The sequence below is a fragment of the Acinonyx jubatus genome, chromosome B2 (assembly GCF_027475565.1).
Source record: "Acinonyx jubatus isolate Ajub_Pintada_27869175 chromosome B2, VMU_Ajub_asm_v1.0, whole genome shotgun sequence".
In the NCBI taxonomy this organism is placed as follows: domain Eukaryota; kingdom Metazoa; phylum Chordata; class Mammalia; order Carnivora; family Felidae; genus Acinonyx; species Acinonyx jubatus.
In genome coordinates, this window is record NC_069385.1 from 144,460,001 (window position 1) to 144,487,786 (window position 27,786).

The 27,786-nt window shown below is 42.5% G+C and overlaps 1 protein-coding gene across 1 annotated transcript in view; it reads right to left on the minus strand.

The window, feature by feature from the left end:
• Positions 1–27,786, minus strand: part of KIAA0319 (KIAA0319 ortholog) — a 119,024-nt gene that overhangs the window by 20,930 nt on the left and 70,308 nt on the right. The window contains 7 exon segments of the mRNA XM_053223407.1: positions 490–638; positions 1,296–1,428; positions 3,516–3,639; positions 6,365–6,593; positions 25,969–26,029; positions 26,032–26,117; positions 27,564–27,660. Of these exon segments, the coding sequence (XP_053079382.1) occupies positions 490–638; positions 1,296–1,428; positions 3,516–3,639; positions 6,365–6,593; positions 25,969–26,029; positions 26,032–26,117; positions 27,564–27,660 (879 nt within the window).

Genomic DNA, 27,786 nt, shown 5'->3' on the forward strand with positions numbered 1-27,786 from the left:
CATCCCAGTACCCAGCACTTGCAATTTTCCCTGAGCCACAGAGGACACAGAAGTGTCTCGACAAAGGTCCTTGAGCAGCTCACAGCCACAGGACAGGACAGGACAAACAGACGAGTCCCTGAAGCAGAACAGCACAGGACTGGACCACAGATCTAGAAACCACACGGAATGTGAAAGCACCTCTGCTGGTAGGTTCCTGGGCAGAGAGAGAAAGCAGAATGCTGCCACGTGGACATGGTCGTTCACCACCAGTAGTGACAGGAGACTGGCCCCTGGAGAAGAGACACTCGACAAACAAAAGGAGACTCTGTTTCTCTGCAGAGGGATACGAGGAAACAGCTTACACGGATGGACGGAAGAAGAATGAGCTCAGTATCCACTGGTAACAAAGAAGCACCACCATTTCCAAGTAATCACGGCCTGGTTAGGATCTCGTGAGACTGAAAAGCAGCAACGGTCCCCCTGCCCTACCGCTGAGCTGGGACTCACCCTTCCTCATGGCCACAGTGAGTATGCTGGCGCTGCTCAGCCCCCGCCGGCCTGTCACCGTCAGGTGGAAGCAGTGCATGCCCACTGGAAGCCCGCTCACGGTGGCGACAGCCTTGTCACTATTCCCCATCTCCACTGCCGCTTGACCTCTGTAAAGCAGGGGCGGGAACAACAAAAGCAGAGGTATTCTGACTGCGGCAGGCGGGACATCTGTGTCCTAACACAAGTCCCCCTTTACAGACAAAACATATGCCGTCTACGGAAGTCTACAGTAACTTTTTATCCACCTAAATTCTCTAGTTCAGCATATGGGTCGTGAGGCAATGCCTATTTTAGACTAAGCCTGGGATTCCTTTGGGAATAGTTATTATTTACTTCTTAAGAGCAGATTCAGGATCCCAGGAGTTTGAGCATGCAAACCACAAAGACTGTCACATGACACAGGACCCCCTTAAGCTCTTTATCTCTTTGGTCTACAGATGGTTTAAACGAGTGTAGACGGGGGGCCTCGTGAGGGCCTCACACAGGTCCTCCCCACACCTCTCCCGTCCTGAAGCTCACCCACGGCAAGATGGCCCTTCCGCCTGGCATGGCTCCACTTCCCCCCCAAAGCCAGCCAGCATCTATCGTGTCCGTCCACGCTATTGTGTCTACTCTTCGGCAGCCGTGCTCGGACACTTCCAGAAAGGGGCTGAAATCCCAAGTCCCCGGCACACTCAAGCTGACTGTTTAATGTGGAGACAGGACGATGCTGGCCCAGCGCCAGGGTGTGAACCCCGCCTGCAGCTCAGTGACAGAGGGACTACCTGATGGGCTCCCGGTGGTAAAGGGCGATGCCCTGGTCGTCTCTGCTCCTGCTGCCGTCCAGAGTGGTGCTCCCCACCGGGAAGACCAGCTCCTTGTCCGGGCCGGCCACGGCCACTGGGGGCCTGTTGATTTCTAGAATTAGAGAAATGCTATGAAAAACGGTGATCTCTTTGCATTAATCTGCAGTCCCCTGATTTTTTTTAATGTTTATTTATTTTGAGAGAGGGAAAGAGAGAGCGTGCGCGCATGAGTGGGTGAGGGGCAGAGAGAGAGGGAGTCCCAAGCAGGCTCCACGCTCAGCACAGAGCCTTACGACAGGGTTCGATCTCACCAGGAGACCATGACCTGAGCCGAAATCGAGTCAGACACGTAACCGACTGAGCCACCCAGGCACCCCTGATTTCTTGATTTAAGCCAATTACTCATGTCTGGATCAGGCAGTGTCCTGAGGGAACCCTGGGGGGGGACCACTGCAGGCCTGTGGCTGAGCCAGGACTACACCGTTCCAAGGGGGAGACCAGGGGTCCAGACAGCAGGTTTGGTTCTTTAAAAGACCTCAACAATCATGGAGACAAGAGAGAAGGAAAAAGAACAAGGATGGGAAGCTGGAGGGAAGAAGGACTAGGGACAGAGTGGGGGAGGCAGGCAGGAAGGAACTGGACGGAAGTGAGTTGACATCTATGTGAACACACCTGCTTTGTCAGGCAGGACTGACCTCCCCTCCCCCGCCCCGTCTCTGTAGCCCCAGGCCTATCACAGTGCCGGCTAAGTGATAAATGCTCAAAACATTTTGGTTACACGTTGAACAAAAGGAAAAGACATAAGGGGCACCTGGCTGGCTCAGTCTGTACAGCACATAACTCTTGAGCTCAGGATTGTAAATTCAAGCCCCACAATGGATGTAGAGATTACTTAAAAACAAAATCTTAAAAAAAAAAAAAAAAGATTAAAAAAATAAAAGGTATAAAGTACCACTGATACTGATATTGAAATAAATAGATTTTCTCTAAAAAAAAAAAAAAAGTCAAGTAGTCAAAAACTATAGTAGCAGTTACCCAATATCTGGACCATGTCCTACCCTCACTGTCCTACTCAGTAAAGTTCAGTGGTCCAGGGGCCTCTCTTGTCCTTAGGATAAAACACGTACGTGAACATCCATTTGCAAAGCCCTTGACGGTGGGCCCCTGCCTCCCCCCTCCAGATCACCCGCAGGCATCCTAACCCCTGCCCCTCACACGCCCACATCCTCACTGCTTTCTCTTGTTCCACTACATTCTTCTTAATTCTTTGGACTACCAGACTCTCTTTCATCCCATGGACTTTCTCCATACTGTTTCCTCTGCCTAAAAAACTCTTCCTCTTGCCCTTCTCTCCCCAAATTCACCAGGCCAGATACAACCCAGAGCTCACGTAAGACTCTGCAGATGCCTCAAGCCCAGATAGGTGTGTCCTTTCCCTGGGCTCCAGAAGCACCGTGTCCATCCGCTAGAAATGCACTGATCATGAGGTTTTCACCCATAAGCCGCGGGAGAACAGAGCCCAAATCTATCTTGTTTAATGCCACAACCCCAGCATCTAACCCATAACACCTACTACGTATTAACAGAAAAAATAAAATGAAATAAAATAAAAATAATAAAATAAAATAAAACAATAAAATGCATTGTCTACAAATTGAGTATATTTTCAGTTGCCAGGACACTGGACGGTTTACAGGGACCAGCAGCATCTTCTAGAAAAGTTCAAAAGCCAAGACCATTGGCAAGCGAAAACCCAACTACTCTTAGGTTATTTAAATGTGTAGGAAGGCAGAGTCCTGGATTTCCATGAGACCATTACAGGATTGTGAGGTGACCTGGGGTCATTTCTCCAACATCTGGATACAAGCCATGTGAGTATCAGGCCACACATCACAATCAGCCTCTGCAGCAGAGTGGAACACGTGTGGGCGTGTCCACCTGGCAGGTGGAGCCCTCGAATGGCCCTGAGGATGTCCATCTGGTCCTCCACACCATGGTGTAGACGCACATTCAACACAAGATTCAGAACCACAATGGAAAACTGGCTTTATATTAAGATTTAGCTCTTCCAGCCCCTACTTCTTCACAGTTAAAAGATTTAGAGAATTTGCCACCAAATTTGGCTTGTCTGAAGCAAGAGGCCCAGGTGTCATTTCTGCCTTAATCTCTGGGGCCAAATCCCTTTCCCATCCCACCTACCAGGCTGGACAGTCACAGTGACCACAGCAGTGGACTGCTGTCTTGAAGAATCTCTCACCATCAGCTGGAGCGTGTAGTTTCCTTCCTGCATTTCAGACAAATGAAGGTATGGTGTCTCGATGCCCTGATACCAAAGAGACAAGAAAAAAGGAAAGAAAAAAAGTAATTTTAAGAAGCAGTATGACATAACGAAAAATGAGTAATGTTGTTAAATATGGAGATCCTGCTTGAAAAAGAAATGTGTGTGTCCCAAGAAAATGCAATTTAAAGTTCACTGTGTATCCTCATGTGCTTCTTGAAGAAGTATAAATTAATATAGCCTTTTTGGAAGCCAATCTGGCAACAGCCGTTCGCATGGCAAACGAGCATGCTCTTTAACCAGCAATCCCACTTCTCTCTGCCTCCACCAGAAAGAGCCCATGTGCGCAAGGAGGCTCACACCGGACCCTGAGGAAGCATGGGCTCTGATAACAAAAACTGGAAACACTCTCAATGTTCATCAGTGGGGAGTGGCCAAACCCGCCATGATACATGATACAATGCTCGTTTAAAAGAGATTAATTTAGGGGCACCTGGGTGGCCCAGCTGGTAAGCGTTCGACTTCAGCTCAGGGCATGATCTCACGGTTCGTGGGTTCGAGCCCCATGTTGGGTTCTGTGCTGACAGCTCAGAGCCTGGAGCCTGCTTTGGATTCTGTGTCTTCCTCTCTCTCTGCCCCTCCCCCACTCACGCTCTGTCTCTCTCTCTCTCTCAAAAATGAACAAACATTAAGGTAGATTTATAATGAAATGGAAAGATGTCAAAGACATACATCATCAAGCAAAAAGAGAAAGTTGTGGAACAAGGCATATAGTGTGCCAGATACTGTTACGTGTCCGTATACATACACACGCAAGGATTCTGGAAGGACGCACATTAAACTGACCAAAGTAATTTATCTCCAATAAGGGGACTGGGGCAGGATACGGGTTGTATTTGCACTTTATCAGAAGTTCACTTTTTTTTTAACCATAAGAAGCAATTCATGTATTACTCTTATAACCAAAAATAATTTTTTAAAATTCTAAAACAAAACTTTTCGATATTTTTTTTCCATTGAGTATATCATAGCTACACTTGTCTCCAAGTTAATAACCTTTCGTTTTGTTGCTGTTTTGTTGTTGTTGGTAACATTTCCAATTATTGCTTAGGTCTGAAGTTCATGGCAACAAAGAAAGGATTTTTAATCTTAAATCCTCTTATACTTCACTTACTTTTATAGATCCCGAGATTGTCTAAAGATAAATATATCTGCATGTATTTGTTAAAGGTTTTAATGGAAAATTGAAAAAAAGATGATAGAAAACCAACTGTGTTGGCACAAGGGGAACTTGTGAAATTTGAAATATATACTTTTAAGAACTTAAAAAAAACACTGAGGTTTTTTTCCAGTTTTTGTTATCAGCTTTTCTTTTTTAATGTTTATTTTTGAGAGAGAGTGAATAGGGAGGAGGGGCAGAGAGACAGGGAGACACAATGCGAGTTGTCAGCACAGAGCCCGACATGGGGCTCAAACCCACGAACCGCGAGATCATGACCTGAGCTGAAGTCAAACACTTCACCAACTGAACCACCCAGGTGCCCCTAAGTTATCTCTTTTAAACTAGCATTGTATAATGTATCATGGCGGGTCTGGCCACTCCCCACTGATGAACACGGAGACTGTTTCCAGTTTTTGTTACAGCTTTTCCCTACTTTTTTAAAAAAAATTTTTTTTAATGTTTATTTTTGAAAGAGAGAGACAGAGTGTGAGGAGGGGGAGGGGCAGAGAGAGAGGGAGACACAGAATACGAAGTAGGCTCCAGGCTCTGAGCTGTCAGCATAGAGCCCAAGGTGGGACACGAACCCACAAACTGCGAGATCATGACCTGAGCTGAAGTCAGAAGCTTAACCGACTGAGCCACCCAGGGTCCCCTCCCTACTTTTGACTAAATAAAGTGAAGCATTTTTCTCTGAAAAGCTTTACAAAAGTGTAATTTCCTAGTCCTCACTTCAAAATTACTACAGTTACATGAAGGCTTATGTACCCAGTACAGGGAATGTTGTGGCAGACGGGAACTGGGCAGACCGACATGTGTCACCTGGCGCCCACAGAGCCACCCCATCGGAGTGCTCCGTGGGCTTCCCCATCCGGAGCAAAGCTGCTGCGGCAGGCTGCCTTGCATGACGTTTCCATGAATGTAAGAGTCTGGTTTACAGTCGTCTTTGTGATTTTCCAGTTAATAAAAAGTTCACCTCTTTTAACATCTTAATCTGTCAACCACTGGACAATAACCTTGTTACTGCAGATAAGGAAAAAATTCCTGATAATAAAGTTTATATTGGATTATTTCTAAAGTTTCTCCCAATACTAAAATAAAATAGTATTTCCATAGCAAATGCTGGGTCAGACTTTCTCCAAACTAGCCTCAAGATCAAGCTGTCAACATGGGACCCACTTAGTTGCTATTCCGTGCTTATAGAGAATGCATGAGGGGAAAGGATGTAAATTTTGAAGATTTGTGAATTCCGGGGCTCTTCCAATAGTTGTAATCTATCAGATAATCTTGTAAAACATATTTTCTAGATATAACTGTCCCCCACACACATAGCAATACTTTAGGTAGGTAGGTAGGTAAATGTGTGAAGAGATAAACAGATGGACAGATGTACCGATGGATGGATGGATGGATGGATGGATGAGCAGGCAGATGGATAGCTGCATGGGTGGGTGGATGGGTGGATTGATGGATGGATGGGTACACGGTTGGGAGGGAAGGTAGGTGGATGGATAGACAAGTTAAAGTCTGAAGGCAGGCTAGAGAACTTGCCTGCATGGCCACCTCTTTGCTCTCACTCCCAGGACCCAGGGACCACTCACAGAGGACAATATGATGATCATCACTGTTCCAATTTCCATTCAAACAGATGGAGTTTTGGGGCAAAGTTATGGTTTGATTTGGTCCTGCGCTGGCAACCGGTGGATGGTCCACAGTACCGCTGACCATGAGGACTGCAGTTGTGGAGTCAGTGGCTCCATCCGAGTCTGTAACAGTCAATCTACAAAAAGAAGAGGAGGCCATCATGCTGCAGGAAGATGCCAAGTCTGAGAGCAAATGGACAATTTAGTCGGCTTATGGCACCTTTCTCAGAACAACTCAGAATGGGTATAAACAGGAATTTGAGGATGAAGCTGAGAAAAGAACAGAGACTTGAGAATTTCTTTTTATTTGTTGCTGCCCATTCACTTTATTTTTAGCTAATAATCTAGTCACATGATGGAGTTTTATCTTACATGGGTTTTGAGATGCTAGATGAAGAAATCTTCCTCAGCCAACACAGGAGCCTCTCTCTCATACCTGAGACTAAGAATGTGTCGGGTGTAGGTCCCACCTTCAGGTCTGGCCGTGTAAAGACAGTAGATCGCTCATCAATTTTCATCTACAAAGCTTTTGAATTTTTTTCTTCTTTTATAGAGGACTTAATATAATTATGTTTTCAGGACACTCCTTTCAGGCAATTTAAGGATCAAGCACTTTTAAGTAAAAATGGATGCTAGACCTACACAAGCCAACAACAGAGAGAAGTGTACTGACCCTCATGCGGTAAACTCACTCCTGATGTGGTAACGGATTGGGAAATACAGTTACTTCATCCTTTCGGGGTAAAGATGTCAGTTCTGAACAGCAATGAGTGCGATTTAGGTGTTCATAGGAATCTGACCCTGAAGCCACGGGAAGAACACAAGCCTTGCTTGTAGTAAGGGTGTGTGCGGGGTCCGTGTGTACAGGGCCGTGTATTCTGTGCACCCTTTCTCACTATCCCGCAGACTCCATACAACCAAGAGCCGGATGCCGGTTCTGGCTCTGACAGTCAATCAAGTATCCTGAAGTCCTCCCTCCTCAGCCAGGCTGTCAGGACGTGTGCTGGGCCCCTAAGGGAATTTCACCCTAGTAAAATGGGGACAGCAGCAGCAACCTGCCTCAAGCAGACGATGAATTTAATAAGTATCAAATCATCCTCAACACCCATGAAATCGATCTGAGGACTGACGGAACAGACCACACAACTAGAGGGAGAGAAGAGGCCACATCGTGGAAGGCAAAAGGTGCGGAGACATGATTTGGGAGAGAAACAATCATGGGTGCTGCGGAGGGGAAGAAGCCCTGATCATGGAGAGGGACAGACAGAGAGAGAGAGAGACAGAGAGCACGTGGCACACAGGGGATCACACAAGAAAAGCACTCCCCCAAAACCACTGACTGGGAAAATGAGAGGGGCTGATTGCTGGGAGTCTGTACAAGCAGCAGAGCTCAAAGACTGAAGTTTTAGTAGAAGTCCGGGTCGTGGCTGGTGTGGAGCCCAGGGGGCACAGCGGCGCTTCTGTGGGGGAGTGGAGGCCCGGGAGCAGACAGTGCAGTCTGAGGGTCATGCTGGGAGAGACAGGTCCCCTTCTTGGAGTGCATTTGGGAGAGGCAGCAATGCCTCTCTGGGGCCAAAGAGCCCTTGGGCTCCACTGGGCCGCCCAGTTCATTAGCACAGGTGCAGAGACACCTGCTGAGGGCAGCTAACCTGGAGGCCAGCTTCTTGCCGAGCTTTACCCTAAACTCTAAGTGCCTGTGCGTTTATGTGACTGACCTTCTGGGACAAACCAGCACCAGCCCCAGAGCAGACACCCTCACCCAGAGGGTCAGCGTGGGTCCCTAAAATTCTGGAACTCAGCTGGTGCACTTGAGATAAAACAGACGCCTGCTGGGCAGGCAGGGAGCCCAGACACAGACAGGGTGAAGGCAAGGATCTGAGGGATGCCTGGGACACATGAAGGGAGATTGTTCACTCTTCTGTGGAGGCTTCCTGGACAGTGGCAGGTGCAAACTCCCATCTCTAGAGACAAGGGAGAGGGCAGGTGCCCTTTTTCTCCTGCACCCATCAGCACTGGCAGACCAGGGAGCAGCAGAGTGCCCACAGTGCAGGCGTGAGCCACTTACACCAAGCCCTGCCCTGCTGCACTCTGCAGCTGCTTCTGATCTAGGGCTATGGGCCCCTCCCCCAGAAGACCAGCACAAACACCCCCACCTGCACGCACCGAGTCTACTGACCACAGAGCGCTGCAAAGATTCAGCTCTAGTGGAAATTGGGTCTAGCTTCTTTAAGTAAGCAGACCAAAGTACACATACTTAAAATTCACCACACTCTGGCCAAGGGCAAAACATTGCCCATGGCAGGCAAAGAGAAACTCTGCAGAGGACTGACCTGAGGGAAGGAGCAGCCAAAACACAACAGCAGAGTGCACACAGCATACACCAGAGACAACTCCTGAAGCACCAAGCTCTGGACAGTATATGACCTCTTCTTATAGCCATTACTCTCAAGAGGAGAAAACATAACAGGCTTTCCTAACACACAGAAGACAGAGACTTAGACAAAGTGCCAAGATGGAGGAATTCATCCTAAAAGAAAGAACAAGAAAAGGTCACCGCCAGGGACCTAATTGAAACATATATAAGTAATATGCCTGATTCAGAATTTAAAACAATAATCATAAGGATACTAGCTGGGCTTGAGACAAGCAAAGAAAACACCAGGGAGCCCCTTACTACAGATAAAAGATGTAAAAACTAGTCAGACTGAAATAAAAAATGCAGTAACTGAGATGCAAAACCAACTGGATGCAATGACCACAAAGAGGGCAGAATCAGAGGAACAAATAAGTGATACAGAAGATAAAATTATGGAAAATAATGAAGCTGAAAAGAGAAAGAAAAATCTTAAATCACGAAAGTAGACTTACAGAACTCAGTGACTCCATAATAATAACATTCATCATAGGATTCCCAGAAGAAGAAGAGAGGGTAAAAGATGCAGAAGGTTTATTTGAGCAAATAAGGGCTGAGAACTTCCTAATCTGGGGGAGGAAACAGATATCCAAATCCAGGAGGCACAGAGGACTCCCATCAAAATCAACAAAAGCAGGCCAACACTTGCAAAACACAGAGATAAGGAAAGAATCCTAAAAGCAGCAAGGGAAAAGAAATTCCTAATCTACAAGGGAAGAAAAATGCAGTTAGCACCAGATCTCTCCAAAGAAACTTGGCAGGCAGAAGGGAGTGGCATGATATATTCAAAGTGCTAAAGGGGAAAAGTATGTAGCCAAGAACGCTCTATCCACCAAGGCTGCCATTCAGAATAGAAGAGATAGAGTTTCCTGGACAAACAAAAACTAAAGGAGTTCATGACCACTAACCCAGTCCTGATGAAATATAATTGAGGACTCTCTGAGCAGGAAAGAAAAACCAAAAATAACAGAGAAAATCCTCGGAAATGACTTTACAGGCAATATGCTGGCACTAAATTCGTATCTGTCAATAATCACTCTGAATGTAGATGGACTATATGCTCTAATCAAAAGACATAGGGTATCAGAATGTATAAAAAACAAGACTCATCTGTATGATGCCAACAAGAGACTCATTTTAGACCTAAAGTCACCTACAGATTGAAAGTGTGGGATGGAGAAACATTTATGCTAATGGATGTCAAAAGAAAGCCAGAATAGTTGTGCTTATATCAGACAAACTATATTTTAAATCAAAGGCTGTAACAAGGGAGGAGAAGGGCACTATATCATAATAAAAGGGTTTGTCCAACAAGATCTTACAATTGTAAATATTTATGTGTCCAATGTGAAGGCCCCATATATATAAATCAATTAATAACAAACATAAAGAAGCTCATTGTTAATACTATAGTAATAGTAGGAGACTTTAATACCTAACTTACAACAATGGACAGATCATCTAAGCAAAAAAACAACAAGGAAACAATGACTTTCAATGACACACTGGACCAGATGGACTTAATAGGTATATTCAGAACATTTCATCCTGAAGCAGCAGAACACACATTCTTTCCAAATGTACCTGGCACATTCTACAGAATAGATCACATACTGGCTCACAAATCAGCCCTCAACAAATAAAACAAGATGGAGAACATACTATGCATATTTTCCAACTACAACACTATGAAACATTAAGTCAAACACAAGAAAAAATTTGGAAAGACAACAAATACATGGAGGTTAAAGAACATCCTACTTAAGAATGAATGGGTTAATGAGGAAATTAAAGAATAAAAAAATACATGGAAGTGGGGGAGGGGCCAAGATGGCAGAACACCATGGAAGTTTTTTTTTTGCATCTCTCATCCCTGCAATATAGGCAGATCAACACTAAACCATCCTGCACACCTAGAATACTGATTTGAGGTATAATAACACAACACTCTGCACAACCTGAACCAGCAGGTACATGGCACGGAGAGGTGACTGGGGGAGAAAGCCGCAGAGGGCAGGGAGCTGTTTTTGCTTGCAGAGAGAGGACAGAGCCAGGGGCAGAGTACGGAAAGCATCCCTCACGCCTGAAAGCAGCTCGAGAGATAAGAAGAGTATGCAAGGGACTGAACAAAAGAGGGAGGTACCGCCTGGCAACATGACAGCTTGATCATGGACAGTGTAAAAGCAGGGTGTGGACAGAATCCAGGGACAAAGGAGGGGTGCGCAATTGCTGATCGTGGAGAGCACAGAGTTCTGATACTAGAGACTGGGTAGCTGGGTGACACCATTTTCACCCTTCCTGCACATGTGCATACACACCTACAGGTGCCACAACAATCCACCCCAGTAAGCTAAGCAGCACCATCTAGTGAGAAACGGAGCCATAACACTAAGCCCTGCCCAACTGGGACAACCTTGCTCTTCAGGAACACCACAAGTCTCTCTGCCTCCTTAGTTTACGGACTATAAAGTGCTTCCTACTTCCACTTTTAGGGGAAACCGATGTAATTTCAATCATACCTCAGTCTGTTTACTCGTCCATCTATTCAATTTTTTTTCCTTTTTTTCTTATAACTGAATACAGAAACAGAAAAAATTTATTTTTATTTTCCATTTCTATTAAAAATATTTTTCTTTAGTTTTTTTACTGTATTTTTTACTGTTTTATAAGTTTTTCAAATTCTATTTTTTACTTCCATCATTTCATTTTGTTCTCATTGTATTTTTTTTCAAAGTTTCAAACATTTTCCTTTTTTTTTCTTATCTTTCCCTCTTTACTCTAATCTATCAAGCTCCTTTCATCAATCACACCAGAACACACCTAAGATCTAGCATCCTTTATTCTTTTTGTGTTTTTAATTTTTTAATTTTAATTTTTTTTACCTTATTAATTCCTTTTCTTCCTTCAAAATGATGAAATGAAGGAATTCACCCCAAAAGAAAGAACAGGAAGAAATGACAGCCAAGGACTTAACACAGATACAAGCAAGATGTCTGAACCAGAATTTAGAATCATGATATTAAGAATACTAGCTGGGGTTGAAAACAGTTTAGAATCCCTTTCTATGGAGGTAAAAGCTAGTCGGGATGAAATAAAAAATGTTATAACTGAGCTGTGATCTTGAACAGATGCCACAGCAGCAAGGATGGATGAGTCAGAGCAGAGAATCAGCAATACAGATGACAAACTTAGGGAAAACAATGAAGTAGAAAAAACAAGGGAGACTAAGGCAAAAGAGCACGATTTAAGAAAGAGAGAAATTAGTGACTCATTAAAAAGCAACAGCATCAGAATCAGAGGGGACCCCGAAGATGAAGAGAGAGAAGAAATGGTAGATAGGTTATGTGAGCAAATCACAGCAGAAAAGGTTCCTAACCTGGGGAAAGACACAGACATCAAAATCCAGGAAGCACAGAGGACTCCCATTAGATTCAACAAAGACCAACCATCAACAGGGCATATCATAGTCAAATTCACAAAATCCTCAAGCAAGGAAAGAATCATGAAAGCAACAAGGGAAAAAATTCCTTACCCTACAAGGGAAAACAGATCAGGTTTGCAACAGACCTATCCACCGAAACTTGTTAAGTCAGAAAGGAGTGGCAGGATATATTCAATGTGCTGAATTGGAAAACTATGCAGCCAAGAATTCTTTATCCAGCAAGGCTGTCATTCAAAATAGAAGGAGAGAGAAAAAGTTTCACAAACAAAAATTAAAGGAGTTCTTGATCACTAAACCAGCCCTGCAAGAAATTTTAAGGGGGACTCTCTGAGAGGAGAAAAGATGGGGGTGGGGGGGAGGAGAAAAAAAGGACCAAAAGCAACAAAGACTAGAAAGGAACAGAGAATGCCACCAGAAACTCCAACTCTATAGGCAAAACAATGGCAATAAATTCATATCTTTCAGTACTCACTCTAAACGTCAAAGGACTAAATGTCCCAATCAAAATACACAGGGTAACAGAATGGATAAGAAAACAAGATCCATCTATATGCTGTTTACAAGAGACCCACTTTAGACCTAAATACACCTTCAGATTGAAAGAAAGGGGATGGAGAACCATCTATCATGCTAACAGTCACTAAAAGAAAGCTGGAGTAGCCATACTTGATATCAGACAATCTAGACTTTAAAATAAAGAGATGAAGAAGGGCATTATATCATAATTAAGGGGTCTATCCACCAAGAAGATCTAACAATTGTAAACATTTATGCTCCAAATGTGAGAGCATCCAAATGTATAAATCAATTAATCACAAACATAAAGGAACTCATTGATAATACCATAATAGTAGGGGACTTCAACACCCCACTAACAGCAATGGACAGATCATCTAAACACAAAATCAACAAGGAAGCATTGGCTCTGAATGACACACTGGACCAGATGAACTTAACAGATATATTCAGAACATTTCATCTTAAAGTAGGGGGAATAAGCTTAGGAATTCCCTGAGCCTGCACTGATGTGTTAACAAGGCATAAAGAATTACAAAGCCATAGCATGCTCACATCCAAGCTTGCATAAACAAGATTAGGCCCAGAGGATAGAGCGGAGGGGGGGGCAAAGGCCCCCAGAATAGGGTAGGGGGGGGGCCAAAGCCCCAAGGATGGGGGGGGCAAGGCCCCCAGAATAGAGAGGGGGGAAAACACCCCCATACAAATGTATATGAATTGTAAATTTATGTATTTATTTATAAATAACTTTATAAATGCTTACAAATGTATAAGCAAGATTAGGTAGTCAGGGCGAAAGCGCCCCCTAATTTAGTGCTATAGCAGAAAGCTGCTTTCATAGGAAGGAAGGACCAAATCAGGTAAATAGGGCTATAAACCACTGCAGGTGAAGCTGCCCAGATGGGAGCTGATTAGTAAAAGAAAAGGTGCCTTGTTAACCCTGAGGTTACTTGCTCTGTCTGTCTCATCCCCTAAGCTAGCTAAGACAAACAGACATGGCACCTCCTGTCTGTCATTAACAACCATCTGCCCATCTGCCCAGCACCAGGATTTTTTTTTATATTGACCCAAACCCCAAACACTGTATATCCTCAAAACCCCTTTTCCCTCATACCGTTGAGTTAATGTTCAAAGATTCATTGTCTGTTTGTGCAGGCCCACCACGTTTGTAAGCATTCTGATCTTCATAAATATGGAGCAAGGACCCTTATTCAGGGCTCTTGTCTTTTCCCAGACATTAGCCATCTCTCGGTTTCAGTCTCGCATCCACTCTCTTCCTGGACAAGAAAGAATGTTAGACTAAGAGTCTATGACACTAAAGCAGCAGAATACACATTCTTCTCCAGTGTACATGGGATGTTCTCCAGAATAGATCACATACTAGGACACAAATCAGCGCTCAACAAGTACAAAAAGATCCAGATCATACCGTGCATATTTTCAGACCACAGTGCTGTGCAACTCGAAATCAAAAACAAGAAAAAAATGTAGAAAGATAACAAATACTTGGAGACTAAAGAACATCCTACTAAGGAATGAATGGGCTGACCAAAAAGTTAGAGAGGAAATTAAAAAGTACATAGAAGCCAATGAAAATGGTAACACCACAGCCCCAAACCTCTGGGACACAGCAAAGGCTGTCATAAGAGGAAAGTATATAGCAATCCAGGCCTTCCTAAAGAAGGAAGAAAGGTCACAGATACACAACCTAACCTTACACCTTAAAGAGCTGGAAAAAGAAGAGCAAATAAAACCCCAAAACAGCAGAAGACAGGAAATAATAAAGATTAGAGCAGAAATCATTGCTATTGAAAGCAATAAAACAGTGGAACAGATCAATGAAACCAGAAGCTAGTTCTTTGAAAAAACTCACAAAACCGATAAACTCCTAGCCAGTTTGATCAAGAAGAAAAAGGAAAGGACTCAAATAAATAAAATCAAGAATGAAAGAGGACAGGTCACAACAAACACAGCAGAAATACAAATAATAGTAAGAGAATATTATCAGCACTTATATGCCCAAAAAATGGGCAATCTGGAAGAAATGGACAAATTACTAGAAATATATATACCAAAACTGAAACAGGAAGAAATAGAAAATTTGAACAGACCCATTACAAGTAAAGAAATCGAATTAGTAATAAAAAATCTCCCAAATAACAAGAGTCCAGGGCTGGATGGCTTTCCAGGGGAATTCTACCAAACATTTAAAGAAGAGTTAACACGTATTCTCTTGAAGCTGTTCCAAAAAATAGAAATGGAAGGAAAACTTCCAAACTCATTCTATGAAGCCAGCATTACCTTGATTCCAAAACCAGACAAAGACCCCACTAAAAAGGAGAACTATAGACCAATTTCCCTGATAAACATGGACGCAAAACTCCTCAACAAAATACTAGCCAACCAGATCCAACAATACATTAAAAAAATTATTCACCATGACCAAGTGGGATTTATACCTGGGATACAGGGCTGGTTCAATATCCACAAAACAATCAATGTGATACATCACCTCAATAAAAGAAAGGACAAGAACCACATGATTCTCTCAACAGATGCAGAGAAAGCATTTGACAAAATACAGCATCCTTTCTTCAAAAAAACCCTCAAGAAAGTAGGGATAGAAGGATCACCTCAAGACCGTAAATGCCATATATGAAAGACCCAACACTAACATCATCCTCAATGGGGAAAAACAGAGCTTCCTCCCTAAGGTCAGGAACAAGACAGGGATGTCCACTCTCACCACATTTATTCAACATAGTATTGTCAGTCTTAGCTTCAGCAAACAGACAACACAAAGACATCAAAGGCATCCAAATTGGCCAGGAGGAGGCCAAACTTTCACTCTTTGCAGCTGACATGACACTCTGTATGGAAAACCCAAGATTCCACCAAAAACTTGCTAGAACTGATCCATGAATGCAGCAAAGTTGAAGGATATAAAAATCAATGCACAGAAATTGGTTGCATTCCTATACACCAATAATGAAGCAACAGAAAGAGAAATTAAGGAATCGATCCCATTTACAACTGCACCAAAAACCATAATAAAATACCTAGGAATAAATCTAACCAAACAGGTGAAAAATCTGTACACTGAAAACTATAGAAGTTTATGAAAGAAATTGAAGAAGACACAAAAAAATGGAAAAAGATTTCATGCTCCTGGATAGGAAGAACAAATATTGTTAAAATGTCAATACTACCCAAAGCAATCTACATATTCAATGCAATCCCTATCAAAATAACACCAGCATTCTATACAGAGCTAGAGCAAGCAATCCTAAAATTCATATGGAACCACAAAAGGCCCTGAATAGCCAAGTAATTTTGAAGAAGAAAACCAAAGCTGGAGGCATCACAATCCCAGACTTCAGGCTGTATTACAAAGCTGTAATCATCAAGACAGTATGGTACTGGCACAAAAACAGACACTGAGATCAATGGAACAGAACAGAGAACCCAGAAATGGACCCACAGACATATGGCCAACTAATCTTTTACAAAACAGGACAGAATATCCAATGGAATAAAGACAGTCTCTTCAGCAAGTGGTGCTGGGAAAACTGGACAGCGACATGCAGAAGAATGAACCTGGACCACTTTCTTACACCAGACACAAAAATAAACTCAAAATGGATGAAAGAACTAAACGTAAGACAGGAAGCCATCAAAATAGTAGAGGAGAAAGCAGGCAAAAACGTCTCTGACTTCGGCCGCAGCAATTTCTTACTCAACACATCTCTGGGAAAGAAAAGCAAAAATGAACTATCGGGACCTCATCAAAATAAAAACCTTCTGCACAGTGAAGGAAACAATCAGCAAAACTAAAAGGCAACTGACAGAATGGGAGAAGATATTTGCATATGACATATCTGGTAAAGGGTTAGTATCAAAATTTATAAAGAACTTATCAACTCAACACCCCAAAAATAAATAATCCAGTTAAGGAATGGGCAGAAGATGTGAAAAGACATTCGTTACAGACATACAGATGGCCAACAGACACATGAAAAGATGTTCAACATCATTCATCATCAGGGAAATGCAAATCAAAAGTACAATGAGTTATCACCTAACACCCACAAGAATGGCTAAGATTAACAACACAAGAAACCACACATGTTGGTGAGGATGTGGACAAAGGGGAACCCTCTCATACTGTTCATGGGAATGCAAACTGGTGCAGCCACTATGGAAAACAGCATGTAGTTTCCTCAAAGAGTAAAACATAGAACTACCCTATGACCCAGCCATTGCGCTACTAGGCATTTACTCAAGGATACAAAAAATACAGATTCAATTGAACTCTAATCTTTGTAGCAGCATTATCAACAACAGCAAACTATGGAGAGAGCCCAAACGTCCACCAACTGATGAATGAAGAAAAGGTGGTATATATACACAATGGAATACTACTCAACCATGAAAAAGAATGAAATCTCGCCATTTCCAATGTGGATGGAACTACAGTGTTTTATGCTAAGCCATTTAAGTCAGTCAGAGAAAAACAAGTATCATGTGTTTCATTCATATGTGAAATTTAAGAAACAAAACAGATGAAGATAAGGGAAGGAAGAGGAAAAAAGAAAGGGAAACAAGCCATAAGAGACTCTTAACGATACAGAACAAACTAAGGGTTGATGGAGGGGGAGGAGGGAATGGGCTAGGTGGGGGATGGGTATTAAAAAGGACACTTGTGGGGCGCCTGGGTGGCTCAGTCGGTTAAGCGTCCGACTTCAGCTCAGGTCACGATCTCACGGTCCGTAAGTTCGAGCCCTGCGTCGGGCTCTGGGCTGATGGCTCAGAGCCTGGAGCCTGTTTCCGATTCTGTGTCTCCCTCTCTCTCTGCCCCTCCCCCGTTCATGCTCTGTCTCTGTCTCAAAAATAAAATAAACGTTAAAAAAAAAAAAAGAGTGTGTTTCTTGATAAAAAAAAAAAAAAGGACACTTGTGATAAGCACTGCGTGTTGTGTGTAAGTGTTGAATCACTGAATTCTACTCCTGAAACCAATATTGTGCTCTATGTTAACTAAGTACAATTTAAATAAAAACTTGGAAAAAAAAGAATCAAAAGTACCTCGTAAAGTGACATTTCACTATACATAAATTTTATCCCAACAAATAAGTGCTAGAGAAAGGCTTTTAATAATAATTTTCCTGAAGTTCCCACAAGGTTTTATATGATGAAGCTCTCCCACAAGTCTACCTTAGTAAAACCCTCAGATAAAAGGAAGCAATGATTTGGCAACATATGACAAAGTCCTAAAAATATACAGGACTCTGACCGGAGATTTTACTTGTACTCCTAAATTTAACTATAAGGATGTTAGCCCAAACACTGAATAATGGGGCCCAATTTTTTTTCTTTCTTTTTTCTTCTTTCTCTTTATTTTTTGTGTATTTATTTATTTTTTCAATATATGAAATTTATTGTCAAATTGGTTTCCATACAACACCCAGTGCTCATCCCAAAAGGTAATGGGGCCCAATTAATAAAATACAATGTATCAGCACAGCACCAAACATGATGTTACAGAATATTTACTGACGTGGATATTCATGATACATGGAATCCAAATGCAGACCCACACACGTGTGAGAAATTGACAGAGTTGTGACCTGCAGACTGGGAAAAGATATGCCCGACCGGCCAATAAACGGTACTGGGACAACTGGCTGATTATCCATATGGGGAAAATTAGACTGGCTCTCACAACAGTATAAAAACTAAGATGTAAAAGATAAAACTTTTAAATTTTCATTAAATCTAGGGGCGCCTGGGTGGCTCAGTCGGTTGAGCGTCCAACTTCAGCCCAGGTCACGATCTCACGGTTTGTGAGTTCGAGCCCCGCGTCGGGCTCTGCGCTGATGGCTAGGAGCCTGGAGCCTGCTTCGGATTCTGTATCTCCCTCTCTCTGCCCCTTCCCTACTCATGCTCTTTCTCTCTCAAAAATGAATAAATGTTAAAAAAAAAAAAAATTAATCAAGTCCAGAAAATCCTGGAAGATTTGCTCCATGTGCATGTAATCCACACGTCAAAAAAAAAAAAAAAAAAATCTAGAAGATAGCTTCTAAGCATCCTATACATTTTGATCTAATAAGAAAAAAAATGTTTTAAGTTCATGTAGGTACAGAAAAAAGACCATAAACATAAATGCCATACAGTTAAGGGTGTTTATTTCCAGACAGACTTATGAGGGATATTTTTTTCTTTCTAATTACAGATACATGATGAGTTTTTAAAAATTTTTATGGCAAATGTGCATTATTCTCTTTTAAAGGTTTTTTTTTTTCTTAAGTTTATTTATTTTGAGAGAGGGAGAGAGAGTGGGGCAGGGACGGGGAGGGAGGGGGGAGGGAGAGAGAGAGAGAGAAAGAGAGAGAATGAATCCCAAGCAGGCTCCACACTGTCAGTACAGAGCCCAATGCGGGGCTTGAACCCACAAACCATGAGTTCGTGACCTGAGCCGAAGTCGGATGCTCAACCAACTGAGACACCCAGGCGCCCCTGCTTTATTCTTACCATAAGAAGAAAAGTATATTATTAACTCCCCAATTATTACTTGTCTCTTGAAACCCTGTATCTCTTCTGGATCCAGCTGTGACTGCCTTGCCAAGGGGGTAAACTAAAAATAAACACACAGACCACGCCCCAGAGACATGCCAATGGCAAACAGGCACAGGAAAAGAGGCCCCACCTCACGTGGTAGGGGCAAATGCAAATTAAAACAACAATGAGAGAGCACCACACACCTGTTTGAATGGCCAAAGTCGAAACTCTGATGGCACCCAGTGCTGGTGAGGGTGTAGAAAAGCTCTCCTTCACTGCAGGTGGGAAAGCCAAAGGTCCAGCCACTTTGCAAGACAGCTTGCTGGTTTCTTTCAAAACCTGAACATATTCTTACCGTATGATCCAGCACTCACACTCCTTGGGATTTGCCCAAAGGAGCTGAAGGCTTAAGTCCACACGAAAATCTGTACATGGATATTTACGGCAGCTTTATTTGCATTGGGTCAATGGAGAAATAAACTGTGGTCCATCCAGACAATGGAATATTACTCAGTGCTAAAAAGAAATGAGCTATCAAGCCATGAAAGGGCAAAGAAGAGCCATAAATGCACTTTACGAAGTAACAGAAGCCAATCTGAGAAGGCTACTTACTGCACAATTCTGAGTATATGCCATTCTGGAAGAGGCAAAACTATGAAGACAGTAAAAAGATCAGTGTTTACCAGAGAGGGGGCAGGGGAGACAGATGAATTAGTGGAGCACAGAGGATTTTTGGGGAGAGAACATGATAGATACCTGCGCGATATCGATGTATGAGGTTATGATAGCCATCTGCCATTACACATTTGTCCAAACCCATAGAATGTACAACAGCAAGAAGGAACCCTAAGGCTGTAGGCTTGAACTATAGGCTTCAACTGATTAGGATGCATTAGTGTTGACTTATCCTGGGTAAAATACATACAATGCTTGCGAATGATGTTCATGATGGGGGCAGCTATGCATAGGTCAGGGCAGAAGGCATGTGGGAAATCTCTGCACCTTCCTGTCAATTTTACTGTAAAACCTAAAACTGCTCTAAAAAAAAAAAAAATAAAGTTAAAAAAAAACTAGCCACACATGAACATTGGATGCCCCATGTGGCTGCTCACCCAGCCTTCACAGAGCCTACAGATTCCTCGAGATCCACTCTTAATAATAAAATAAGCTTGCAGAACTAGCTAAGTCTGTCTGTCTGTCTGTCTGTCTTTCTTTGTCTCTCTCTCTTTTAGTATGGTGAAGAATATATAAAATAAAAAGTACCATTTTAACTATTTTTAACTATGTAATTCAGTGGTATTAAGTACATTTACACTATTGTGTAATCCCTATGGCCATCCATTTCCAGAACTTTGTCATCATCCCAAACTGAAACTCTGTACCCATTAAGCACTAACTCCACATTTCCCCTCTCCCATCCCCCTGCCCAGGGCGACCACTATTCTGCTTTCTATCTCTATGAATTCGTCTACTCTACCTCATGTAAGTGGGATCGTCTGTCCCTTGTGAATGGCTTCATTCACTTCACCTAATGTCTTTGAGGTTCATCCATGTTATAGTATATGTCAGAATTTCGTTTTCTGAGGCTGAATAATATTCCATTATATGCGTGTACCACATTTTGCTGACCCCTTCATCTGTGGATGGACATTTTGGCTGTCCCACCTTTTGGCTATTATGAGGAATGCTGCTATGAACATTGGTGCATGTTACAGACTGAATATTTGTGTCTCCCGCCCCAAATTCGTATGATGAAACCTAATCCCTGATGTGATTGGTACTTCAAAGTGGGGCCTTCAAGAGGTGATTAGATCATTAGGGCAGAGAATGGGATCGGTGCCCCTGTAAAAGAGACCTCAGAGAGCTCCCTCACCCCTTCCTCAATCCTTCTGCCATGTGAGGACACAGCGAGAAAGTGGCTGTCTATGAACGAGGAAACGGACCCTCACCAGACACCCAAGCTGCCGGCACCCTAATCTTGGACTGCCTAGCCTCCAGAACTATGAGGAACAAATTTCTGTCATTTATAAGCCACCCAGACTCTAGTACTTTTGCTGTAATCGTCCAAACAGACTAAGATGGTATACAAGTACGAATCCTGCTGTCAATTCTTCTGGGTATACATACCTACAAGTGAGACTGCAGATACGGTCATTCTAGGTTTACTCTTTTGGGGAACTGCCAAACTGTCTTCCAAGCAGCTGCCTAACTTTACATTCCTACCAGCAATGCACAAGGGCTCCCATTTCGTCATATCCTCACCAACACGTGCTATTTTCCAGTTTTTAAATGATAGCTATACTAATGCAGTAGAGTGCTTCTTAAACTGATATTACAAATAAACCAAAACAGGAGTTTTCACAACATACATACAATTTAAAATGCTCCAGAGATGAATCCAGTCAGATGCTTGGGAGCTTCTTAACCTAGTCAGACTCTGGCGCGACTGGGTGGCTCAGTCGGTTGGGCATCTGATTTCAGCTCAGGTCATGATCTTGCAGTCTATGAGTTCAAGCCCCAGGTCAAGCTCTGCACTGACAGCTCAGAGCCTGGAGCCTGCTTCAGATTCTGTATCTCCATCTCTCTGCCCCTCCACCACTAACACTCTGTCTCTGACTCTCTAAAAAGTAAATAAACATTAAAAAAATATTCTTTAAAACATCCTAGTCAGACTTCAGAAGATTTATAAATATATGGATGCATTGATAGACCCACGGATGGATTTCACAGAAGTACGAATATATGCTCTTTCTCTGAAATCATTGGATTCTTAAAGTGGTATATGAGATCTTAAAAATGTAGTAAACCAAAATGTTTATGATATAGGCAAATAGTGGAGGAAAATTATAGTTTTAAAAGCTTTATAGACATTCAAGGAAGATCTAATACGAATGATCCAAGATTCTGGTCTAAGAATTTATAAGAAGAGCAAAGTAAACCAAAGTAAACAGAAGTAAAGAAATAGTAGAGATAAGAGCAGAAATCAACAAATTAAAAAACAGACAAAATAAGCAAAGCGCTAGTTATGTTAATAATTAGTTTGAAAATATAAACAAAATTAACAAAAACCTTAATCACACTGATCAAGAAGAAAAGAGAACACAAATCACCAATGGTGGAAATGAAGATGGAGTTATCACCACAGACCCTACAGACATGAAAGGATAATATGAAAATACTTATGAAATCCTTTGAACCAACAAATCTGACAATTTAGATGAACAGGCAGAATTCTTGAAAAATGCAACTTACCACAAACCACAAGAAAAAAAACAAAAACAGAAAACCTAAACAGCCTTACAACTATTTTAAAAACTGCATTTGTTACCCAAAACTTTTCCAAAAAGAAGGGCATCTGGGTAGCTCTGTCCATTAAGCATCTGACTCTTGGTTTTGGCTCAGGTCACGATCTCTCATCCATGAGATTGAGCCCCGCGTGGAGCTCTGTGCTGACAACACAGAGCCTACTTGGGATTCTCTCTCCCCCTCTCTCTCTACCGCTATCCTGCTCACACTCTCTCACTCTCAAAAAATAAATAAATAAACATGTAAAAAAGTAATAAATAGCATCCATTTAAAACAAAACCAGAAAAACTTTCCCAAAAAGAAAATTCCAGGCCCAGGTGATTTTACCGGTGAATTCTATAAAATATTCAAGAAGAAATACCACCAGTTGTTCACAAATGTTTCAGAAAGAGAAGAAGGAATGGATCACTAGCCAGCTTGTTTTAATAGGCCAGTGTGATCCTCAGACCCTAAGTTGAGAAAGACATTGCAAGAAGAGAAAGGCATAGACCAATACCTTTCATGAAGACAAAAAACCCTTAGCAAAATAGTAGTAAGTTTAATCTAAGGCTAAATGAAAAGGATATAATGACCATATAGCATTTAACCCATGAACACAAGGTTGATTTCACATTCAAAAATATCACACAATACATAAAAATAACTCAAAATAGATCCTAGATCTGAATATAAAACCTAGAACTACAAAAGTTCTAGGAAAAAACCATAGGAAATCTTTGCAGTCTTGGGATAGGCAATGGTTACCTAAAACAGAACACAAAAAGCATGAAAAAAAAGAAAAAAAAATTGATGAATCACACCTAATAGAAATTCAAAACTTTTCCTCTTTGAAAGATTAATAAAAAGTCATATACTGGCAGGAAATATCCACAACACATATATAAAATAATAAACTTGTTTCAGGGCACCTGGGTGGCTCAGTCAGTTAAGCAACCAACTCTTGATTTCAGCTCAGGTCATGATCTCATGGTTCATGGGATTGAGCCCTGCATCGGGCTCTGCGCTGACAGTGCAAAGCCTGCTTGGGATTCTCTGTCTCCGCCCCTCCTCTGTTCACGCACTCTCTCAAAATAAATAAACATAATAAAATAAAATAAAACAAAACAAAATAATGAACATACTACTTCAGAATGTATAGACTCTTACAACTAAATAGGAACAAAATTACAATTTTATTTATTTATTTATTTATTTATTTATTTATTTATTTATGAGAGAGCACGTGTGCGTGAGTGTGAACAGAGGAGGGGGCAGAGGGAGACTCTCAAGCAGGCTCTACACTAAGCGCAGAGCCCCATGCGGGGCTTGATCCCATGACCCTGGGATCATGACCTGAGCCAAAATCAAGAGTTGGACCCTCAACCAACTGAGCCACTCACACACCCCAATACAATTTTCAAAATAAGAAAAGGAGGGGCACCTGACTGGCTCAGTCAATAGAGCATTGAAACTCTTGGTCTTGGGGTCATGAGTTTAGGTCCCACATTGGGGTTAGTTTACTTAAAAAAAATAAAAGGGTATTTAAAAAATAAAACAGGAAAAGGATACTTCCCAAAAGAAGTTATATGAATGGGGGCGCCTCGGTTGAGCGTCCGACTTTGGCTCAAGTCATGATCTCATGGTTCGTGAGCTCAAGCCCTGCGTCAGGCTCTGTGCTGACAGCTCAGAACCAGGAGGCTGCTTCAGATTCTGTCTCCTTCTCTCTCTGCCCCTCCCCTGCTCACGCTCTCACTCTCTCTCTCAAAAACAAATAAATGTAATAAAAAAAAACCTTAAAAAGTTATATGAATGGTCAATAAGCACCTGAAAATATGCTTAATACCATTAGCCATCAGGAAAATGCAAATTAAAACCATAATGAGACACTACCACCCATCAAATTAGATGAAATTAAAAAGAGTAAGTATACCAAGTACTGGTGAGGATGTGGAGACTGGAACTCTCATACACGGAAGGTGGGATTGTAAAATACTACACCCACCTCAGGAAAGAATTTGGCCATTTCTTAAAATATTAAACTTAAACTCACCACAGAACCTGACCTTTCCACTCCTGGATAACTTACCCCCCGAAATAAAAATATCTGTCCACACAAAGACTTATAACAAATATTAATGGCAGCTTTATTTGTAATAGCTCAAAGCTGTAAACAGCCTGGGGTGCCTGGGTGGCGTAGTCAGTTAAGCATCCAACTCGGGCTCAGGTCATGATTTCACGATTCATGGGTTCAAGCTTCACGTCATGCTCTGTGCTGACAGCTTGGAGCCTGGAGCCTGCTTTGGATTCTGTGTCTCCGTGTGTGTGTGTGTGTGTGTGTGTGTGTGTCTCTGTGTGCCCCTCCCCAGCTCACACTTGGTCTCTCCCTCTCCTTCAAAAATAAACAAACTTAAAAATAAATTAAAAAAATGTTTTTAAGGCTGTAAACAGTACAGATGTTCATACTATCCATACTAGATGGAAGGATAAATACATTGTGGTACATCCATATGTTGGAATAGTACTCAGGAAAAAACAGGAACAAATCACAGGGGCGCCTGGGTGGCTCAGCTAGTTAAGTGTCTGACTCTTGATTTCGACTCAGGTCATGATCTCACAGTTTGTGACTTCAAGCCCCACTTTGGGCTCTGTGCTTATGGCGCCGGAGCCTGCTTTCCCTCTCTCTGCCCCTCCCCTGCACATGTGTGCATGCTCTCTCTCAAAATAAGTACACTTAAAAAAATAAAAAATGAGTTATGAAAAGAAACAGAGAAAACAGATAAATGATACGCTGCCTCACTTTGACTCTGAAGACACAAAGTTTCTCTTACAGAACTCGACACAGCAAAAAGATGTGAGGGGCGCCTGGATGGCTCAGTAGGCTAAGCATCCGACTTCAGCTCAGGTCATGATCTCGTGGTTCATGGGTTCAAGTCCCGCGTCGGGCTCTGTGCTGACAACTCAGAGCCTGGAGCCTGCTTCGGATTCTGTGTCTCCCTCTCTCTCTCTGCCCCTCCCCCACTCACACTCTATCTCCCTCCCAAAAATAAATGAACATTACAAAAAAATTTTTTTAAATATGCCAGCAACATACCATTCCTGACAACCAAAACCAAACGTCTCCAACAAGCCAGCACTTATAATACACATCCATCAGTGAGGACTTCAGTCTCAAGTCGCTGCCACCCAAAACCCCCAAGGAAACCAAATCCACCTCGCCTCACGACTGAAATGAGAAGCAGCAGAGTATATTTTATAGGCATCGATCCAAGGAACTACTCAACACATAAGTACGAGAAAGCACAGTAAAGGTGGGGGAACCACTTGTCTGAAAGTATAGTTTCCGGGAACAAGGTTAGACAGACTAAGACGGGGGACTTGGCGGGGGTCTCCTCTCTGAAGGGGCCATTAATTCCTTCCCGGTGGTAACTCACTATTCTCATGTCGTCTGTACTTTCTAGAAAGATTTAAAAGTGAAACCTAGAATGAAATGCAAGAACCGTACAATTTTGTAATTTACAGTCCTCATGCTTCAATTTGTTTTTGCATGAAATCGCATAATTACACGGATATCAATGGCCGCGTATTATGTGCTACCAGGGGGATTTCTTCTTCTCCCTGGACTATCATCACTGTTGTTCTCCCGAATTTCCACCAGACTTGAGAGGGCTGTTTGCGCCGGTTGTGAATCTTGAAAAAACACACTGACAGGTGCTTTGCTTTTTAAAACAACAACAACAACAACAAAAACAGGAGTCAAACAGATGCAGCACACTGAAATGCTTTTTCTACTCACCCCACCCTAGAACATGATACCCTTCTGCTGATCTGACAGAGGTATCTGAACTGACAGATTCATAAAGAACTAAGAGACACTTCTAAGTATTTTATGCGACACCTTTTACAACCCTGATCATTGAGGTGTAAATCCAAAGAAAGGAAGTACCTTATAAGAAAACTGCCCATTTCTGCTTCGAAAGAGAACAAAACAAAACGGGCCACACAGAATCACAGACATTTAGACCCGGAAGGGAGTCAGCTGCATTTAATTCAATTAAAGAAAGAACTAGTTGGTGCAACACACGAATAATCCCAAACAGTTTCCTGTACCTGAGTCGTCCTGAATTAGAGAAATCAAAATGCAGTACATGTCCTCATGTAAATAGTTTCATCTGAAATATGCTTTTTTTTCAGGTTGTGAAGAGGGAAATGTGGATAGTGATATCTGAATAGACACAAATGATCACATCAGTGGGAATTTTGTATATTTGCAAAATGGAACAGCATTAGCGGCTGACAAGTACTCTCCTTCCAACAACCAAGGATCTATTCTTTACAGGATCTGGTATTAGCTTTGTGATTAACTGCACACATATGCAAATACCGGTCACGCTGAGACTGATCATACTTTGTCATACACTGTCCTATATCTCGATCTATCTATACGAACGTACTGTCAAACGTAGGGGATGTTTTCCATCCACTGTCATTTGCACGAATGCCTGTAGTCACACAGGGGCCCCTTCCACATGTAAGAGAAGGAACGAACTCTAACTGAATTAACACGACACAACCCACCCTGGACGAAGGCAACCCCTCTTGTGTGCATTAAAGTGATTTTCCTGTTGCTCATCTCATTCGCTACGTCAAAAGGAGATGTGTTAACAATGGCTTTAATTCCAAATCCAATGGCTGGACCCCGAAGAAGTTTCCACAGACAAGTGAGACACACATGAGACAAAGGCTGTGACGAGGCACCTGAAAGGCTGGGAGCTACATGCCCCGTGAGGAAGACGCTCACGCATCCACACTGGTGTGTGAGGTCTCCCGGCCTCCACAAGGAGCACCGATAAACCTCGCAGCCCACGGGGCTGAGAGACCCTGACTTGTCCCAGATACCCATGGCTGCCGTCGATGAAGGCTGACATCAAAGGCAGGGTGAGCGCTTGCATCTGGGGAGAAACCACTGCCGTGGGGGGCAGGTTGACTCTTCTGGCTGTATGACAGAGAAAGGGACACTGGCTGAGCCTGCTATGTGTGTGTATATCATAACCCCAGTATAGCATCTGCTTTTTAAAAGTTGGTTATAGGAGCACCAGGGTGGCTCCGTTGGTTAAGCGTC